Source organism: Phaethon lepturus, unplaced genomic scaffold (genome assembly GCF_000687285.1).
Source record: "Phaethon lepturus isolate BGI_N335 unplaced genomic scaffold, ASM68728v1 scaffold36299, whole genome shotgun sequence".
Lineage (NCBI taxonomy): Eukaryota > Metazoa > Chordata > Aves > Phaethontiformes > Phaethontidae > Phaethon > Phaethon lepturus.
In genome coordinates, this window is record NW_010564690.1 from 1494 (window position 1) to 8587 (window position 7094).

Genomic DNA, 7094 nt, shown 5'->3' on the forward strand with positions numbered 1-7094 from the left:
AAATAAAGTTTAGCTTTTTGTGAAATTAAACTGTCCAACAGATTTTATGTTGATTAAAGAAGTGAGGTCAACTTAAAAATCACTTTGGTCTGAGAATATATAGTTAAATAGCAACAAATGAAGAAAACCAGTTCACAATGTCAACAAGTGGTGGTACTGGTAAAGTTACAACTAAGAATATTGTAGTTTTGCAATGCATCTTTAAAAGTAAAGTGCCCCTTAAAATATTTTGAGGCAAAACATAGAAAAGACTGGAATTTCTTCAGTCAAGTCAAAGTCAAAATCTGTTTTAGTGAAAATACTGATGGGTTTTGTACTGGAAATGGAAGGTTTTGCTTAGCTTGACTGCTAAATCCTAAACTTATGTTTGCAAGCCTGAGACTTAAATGGGGAAGGGAAAGCTCCTTTTAATTTCAGTGAATGGTGTACAAAGTTGTAATAAAAGAATCTTGGAATGATATACTGTAATTGTCTTGCTCTTGCATTAACTGTTCTAATTTAATCCTTCAGCTTTTTTAATACAAGTTTTCAGAGGTGTACTTTCAGCCTTCCTGTCTGTTCCAACTTGTCTCCTGTATTGAAACACTTCATTGCTCTCTTTTTTTTGCCTTTAATCTGTAACTCCTAATCCAAATAAATTGTTTGGTGACTCTTTCACTGTAAATACTCTATATTAGCTGAGGTAGCTGTTCAAATTCTTCTTGGTGTAAGAACTCATTAATTTGTTAGTGCTAGCTACTGTCAGAATATCACTTCTGACTATTTTAAATGATCTTTGTTTACAGATGTGCTAAAAGTCAATAGCAGTCTTCAATCTCTTAGTCTTGTGAATCCATTCTCTTAAAAAATGACGACTGACTTGTTTTTCATAGCTAGGAACTTGTCACAATCTACAATTAAAAAAGCAAAAAAAAAAAGTGTCTATATAGCTGAGTATCCATTAGAGCTGTCTTGGGCCAGGTTTAAATGAACATGTCATCTATGAAGGCTGAATCTAAAATACATTTCAGTTGTCTTTAAGAAAAGTATACCTAGAACTTAGCTTTCAGAATTCTTGAAGACTTTACCTATGTAGAGGAAGGTGGAGCACTAATGCCTGTCCTCGTCAGCTTTGAGAATAGCTGTCTTCTTACCTGGAGGAGAATGGAACTTCGCATACCAGATTTTGTGGGCTGTGTTACTGGAACAGAACTGGAGCAGTTTCTGGGCAGTTCTCGATTTGCTGGGAAGGTGCAGTACCAGGTACCTGAGCAGCTGCTGCTGTGGAACTGCCCAAAATGAAGTCTGCATTTTGGCTGTGCTATATTGATTTATGCTGCTCTGTATCTGAGCACTGATACCTTGCTGGTTACAGCATGATGTATTTTGAGGTACTGATGCATGTAGCTTCCAATTTCAGTTTAGAAAGGAAAAAAAATCTAGAATATCATAGTAGTGTTAGCTTTTACTAAATGTTTATATTTCCTCCATTCTGTTTTGTATGCATTAAACTGCTTTTCCAACTTTCAAGCACAAAATTAGTCTTTGTTAGATTATAAGAAATACCTGAATTGAAAAGGCAATTTTTTAGTGTTTTATATGTGCTTTTAGTAGATAAATAAATTTGCATGTATGAATTAAAAATGGCTTAACATCAACACAGTAGATCTGGGCTCTCTTAGTCACCTCATCTGGCTGGTAGTCTTGTTGGTGTGGAAGTTTTTGGAGTACTGCCATGCATTTAATGGCAGTAGGAGCAAACCTCAAGCATAAGAGCTTTAACTTGGCATTAATGAGACAGTGCTGCCAAGAAATAGAGGAATGTGTGGAGATAAGCCATTCGCCACACTCCTTTCCTGTTGCACACAAAGAATCATGTAATGTTTGCTTCAAATAAAGCAAACTCTGGATCCTGTGAAGTTATGAGCAGCAGATAAAATGCAGGCCCTCTGGAAATCATTTTCTTTTGAAATGTTCTCCATAGGATTGAGATAACAATGTTGATTGAATACCAGGAGGAGAAATTTGCTTTTGCAAGACTCGGGCTTGAAATACCTGCTTCAAATGCCAGCACAGTCCTTGAATTTATAGGAGATTGTTATAATTATTAGTATTATGCTTACATTTCACTAGAATTTATTTTAACCATGAGGCAAGGTTTTGATGATCTAGACTTTTAAAGTTGCGGATGATGCAAAAAAAACCCAAACAAACCAGTAGATACCTAAAATTAAAGTCGGGGGACATAATCTTTATGGCTTTGAGTTTGCAGACAGCCAGTGAAGCATGTTGCTGAGATCAACTGTTAATTCAGTGCTGGCATCTCAGTAACAGGAAATTGTTGGTGTGCGCTTGCTCTACTTTGGTGAAGTAGTCCAAAACCTTAGTAATTAATTGTTCTTAATTATTTTTAAAAAAGATTGGTATCCTGGTTTCTTTTACTAGTAAATAACCATAGCAGTTACGTATATGGAGTAAGTATTCAGATGCCTTCACTATGCGCTGCTGTATTGAAACAGAGTATTTTAACTAGTCAGTCTTCTCAAAGTTTGTGACCACTGCTGTGTTCTTAATAGTTTGTACCAAATACCTTTATGTGTGCTGTGTTATGCATTCTACCATTTTCAAAATTATTGCACAAGCTGACAGAGCTTTTGCAAAGTTAGGATTTTGCTTTCTGCAAAAATTAAGTTTTGCTCCCTTTCCCTTCTTTTTTTTCTTGCAGGTAGAGCAAGTGAAATTACTAGATAGGTTCAGCACGAGCAATAAGTCACTGACGGGAACTCTATACCTTACAGCAACTCATCTGTTATTCATAGATTCAAGCCAGAGAGAGACGTGGGTAAGGATAACAAATGCTTGCAGCTCAAAAACATAGGTTCTCCAGATGCATTTGTTCTTTCTGATCTAAGGTTGAATTTGTTTACTAAAATGTTCATTTAAGTTACAAGTTATTCCCCACGCTCTCCTGTTCATGGTATCATAACTGTATTTGCAGATTGTACTCTTGCATGACAGTGCTGCAGTTGAAATCAGGTAGTGTTGAAAATGTTTACTCCTCTTCAAGCTGCTGTAATTTCTTCTTTAGCCTTCACTTGTATTCATGAATGAATGTGTGGTGGTTTTCTTTAAACAACTGACTTGCACCACAATTCAGAGGCAGGAGTGGGAGATTGGTAGATAGTTTAAGCATCAGGTTTAAAGCTTCTGCGTTTACTTACCTTGTACATAGATCCTGCCTAGGTTAAATGAGACAGCACAATCCAGAGATCTAGGCTTTGGTGAAATGTTGAAGATCCCATGCCATTTTTTAATGGTAAGTTACCGTTTCTTCCAAATATTCCTCTCTGGAATAAAAGAATTAAGAAGGGCCTCCATCTTCTTGGTGACCAATGCCAATGTTGTACAAACAAAGTTGATTGTACAGTACAGTAATTCCCATGAATTTTTCTGCTTCGTGCTGTGGTGGCACACCTGTGGACATCAAGTTCTGGCTTCCACTGTAGCCCAGCTACCTGACTGAGTTCAGTGCCTTAAGTCTATCATCCTTCAGGGTTAGATCTCATTTCCCTGGGTGTGGTTAATTTTTTTTTCCTGTAGGTGTATTTTTCTGGATTACCCTTAATCGTGTATCCTGGTTATCTGACTAGATGCCTCCCGGTGCTTTCAGGAAGAGCTATTTTTCTGTGATTTGGTCTTGGATACCGTGTATAAACCAAACTGTTATCCTTTCATACAAAATGGGTTATTGGGGAGAACATGATTTAGAAGCATTACTTGCATCTCCCTGTACACTGAGTTAAAAGGTTTCATTTTGGGGAATTGAACATATGCTCAAGAGTATTGCCTTTCTGTCATGATAATGCAAGTATAATTATGATAATGTCTCCAAGATAGAGTCTCTTTGCAAATGCATATTTAGCAGCATAGTTTTCAGATGCCTGTCTAATTCTGATCAATATTTAAGAGGAGATGATTGCTTCAGTGAGGTAATTGAAATGCTATTAAGAACATCTTGTTCAGTTGAGGTAACGTATCTGTGGCTTTCTTCCCATGGTTGAACAGCTGTTAACTTTCCTATGTATTTTCTTAAATTTTGTGTAGATTTGCCACACAGGTAAATCTACGGAGGGCTTTTGTATATCCATTACTGTGACAGTCTTCTGTTAGAGTGGTTGAAAGGCATTTAGCTAAGAGACTTTCATGTCTACATAGTGCAATGGGTAATATAGGAGGTGTTTTCTTATCTCCTGTTCATTCTATAGGTGTTGAATACTGGAATTCTAAAGTCTTCTGCATATTCTGTATCTCATACGTGGAGTTGCTTTCCCTTATTTGCTTTGTTTTGCCTGAAAATTCTGAAGTATGGTCCTGTAGATCCTTTAAAAAAACAAAAACCTGATAGCCTAGTTGGACCCTGCCTAATTAGACTGTCAGCATGTCAGTTAGCAAAGTTATAGAAGAGGGCTGAACAACCCCAGTGGAGTTTTACTTCTTGATTCCCGCCCCCCCCTTACAAACATTTGGTAACACCTCAAAATATGGTGGAAGAGAATAATTAAATTTTGACAAAGTATGATAATCCTGATCACAATGCCAGTCTTTGATTTCTCCTAAATTTTATTTATTCTTATAACTAAATGATTCACAAAATTAGTCAAAATCCATATTCAGCATTGCTTAATGTGTCTTATATCTGCTTTTTTAAATGGTATGCTGTTCTCATTTTTCATCAGTATGCTTACACTGTGAGTTTTGTATGCCACAGATACTACATCATCACATTGCTGCGGTGGAAAAACTTCCCTTGACCACTTCTGGCTGCCCCCTTGTCATCCAGTGCAAGAACTTCAGGATAGTTCACTTTGTTGTTCCCAGAGAGAGAGATTGTCATGACATTTATAACTCTTTGCTTCAGCTGTCAAGAACAGGTAATACTTCAAACTGTGAAGGACTTTGCAGTATATGCCTGGATAACAAGTTGGTAGGCAGGGGGGTGGTGTGGGAAATCCATGGCTTATAATTTTTTTTCTAAAGTGTGCATTATGTAAAAGCCTTTTAAAATTCTTTTACATAGCAAATCCATTTAATGATTTAAGTATTAATCTGCATACAAATTCAGAAGATATGTTGTCTGCCTTTTCTAGGTCACTGATGATCACGAATAGAATGTGAGAGTCCTGTATTTTTTGCGTTTCTAATGTTATCCCTGAAACTGTGAATATAAAGGCACATTGTCTGTCTTAATCGGTGTGTTAGATAAAATCCTACTAAGGAAATACTAACTTGTTACTGATTTCATGCAGTTTTGAAAATAAAGCTGAAGTTTTGATGCTAAAATAGCACTATCAATTCAGCTTTACAAGAGACTTCTGTCACCTAGTATGGTCTTTTGTATTTTGTGCTTTGTGTTTAGAACAACATAAAATGTTATCTGTGATATGTGAATAGTGTATTAGGAAAAACATAAAATATTTTGAAATCTTTTTTGCTCTAAAGGAAACTTTAAAACTTACTGTTTTTAAAGGTCAGTAGGTGTAAATTTCTATTCTTACCTCCAAAAATTGTTTGTTCTTCTAGCTCTTGTGAAGTCTTATAATAATCCTGCTTTTTTGTCTTGTTTAATTTTGTCAGTCTTAATTTTGTGACTTATGCTTTGCTCTTGTTGCTCTTTGTCCTGGCTGAAGTAGGTCAAGCGCACTCCAGAAAGCTCTCATAACCTACCTTTAACTAAATATCTATAATTGTGTCAGTTAACAGTATGATAGTTGCAGAATAAATATTTCAAGTGTCAACTATCTATTTAGTCTTGCTTCTGAGAATCTTGAAGTCTGAGACTTTCTCTGCAATTTGGGCAATTTCAAGACTTGTCAACTGCACTTTCTCCACTCGGACATTTTTGGGGACAACTCATTACATAGTCTTATTCTTTACCTTTTAGCAAAATATGAAGAACTGTATGCCTTCTCCTATAATCCAAAACAAAATGAATCTGAGCAAGTCAAAGGCTGGCAGCTTATTGATCTAGCAGAAGAATATAAGAGAATGGGAGTGCCAAATGCTAACTGGCAGTTGTCCGATGCAAATCGTGATTATAAGGTAAGCATTGTAATGGAAACACGTTTTGCTCTGCGTCTGTTCCTGGTTTATTCTTGGATTCTACTCCAGTAGAAAACAGTCTAATACTATGAAACCACTTGGCTTGCAGCATAGCAAAAACTTGCAGGTGGAGAGAGTTAGCTCCCTAGTCAGTCTGCAGTCTCACTACTTTCTAACTGAAGGTTTTTCCAAGGTTTCAGAGAGAGTATGTGTGCATGGATGCATGTGTGTTTTGGCATTCTTTTTAGAGTGTACTTACCTGTTTGAAGCCCAGCCCCAGCAATTGTGGTGCTCTGCAGCTTTGTCATCTCTCTTAACTGAGAAGAATTCTACTTTAGCATTTGCAATGTTGGCTGTGGGAGACAATGGCTGTGGTGGTGCGGCTGATTTCCAGATCAGATTCCATCTTGCACTGTAGTCTGCAAATATGAAAAAAATGAGGGAACTTGAATATTTTATTTGAAACACATTCTTAGCATTTCTACTGAAGAGTCACATTCTTGAGAGGTAAATGCTAGTGTAGCAGTGCTTTCCAGCAGTGCTTGGTTGTATCGCTTGGATACCAATTTGTACTTCTTTATCCATGGCTTATCTCTTCCTCTGAGCTATTTACGTGTATATAGAGAAACATGTTACTATTTCTCCTTTGTCTCTTATTTCTTAACATCTCTCAAATTGGATGCGATAAAACTAGTATAGGCTTTGTGCCTTGTACATAAGGCACAATCAAGAGCTCTATCTGGCCACAGTCATAAAGGATAACAAAAAATGCTTCTCAAATAAATTGACAACAAAGAGAGCCAAGGAGAATCTCCATCCCCTACTGGATAAGGCAAGGAACATTGTCTCCTAAGGGTGAGGACAAGGCTGAGGTACTTAATGCTGCCTTTGCCTCAGTCTTTAATAGCCAGACCAGGTATCCGCAGCGTATTCAGCCCCCTGAGCTGGAAGACGGGGATGGAGAGCACAATAAACTCCTCAATCTACCAGGAAACAGTTAAGGACCTGTTAAGCCA

The 7094-nt window shown here is 37.0% G+C and overlaps 1 protein-coding gene across 1 annotated transcript; it reads left to right on the forward strand.

Moving 5' to 3' along the window:
- Positions 1 to 1092: 1092 nt before the first annotated feature.
- Positions 1093 to 6078, forward strand: LOC104626918 (myotubularin-related protein 6-like; the record flags this gene model as incomplete). Its single annotated transcript, XM_010294962.1, has 4 exons — positions 1093 to 1242; positions 2705 to 2821; positions 4748 to 4910; positions 5921 to 6078. Coding segments are annotated over exons 1-4 (588 nt in total), but the record flags the coding sequence as incomplete, so codon positions are not given.
- Between the last annotated feature and the right edge of the window lie 1016 nt (positions 6079 to 7094).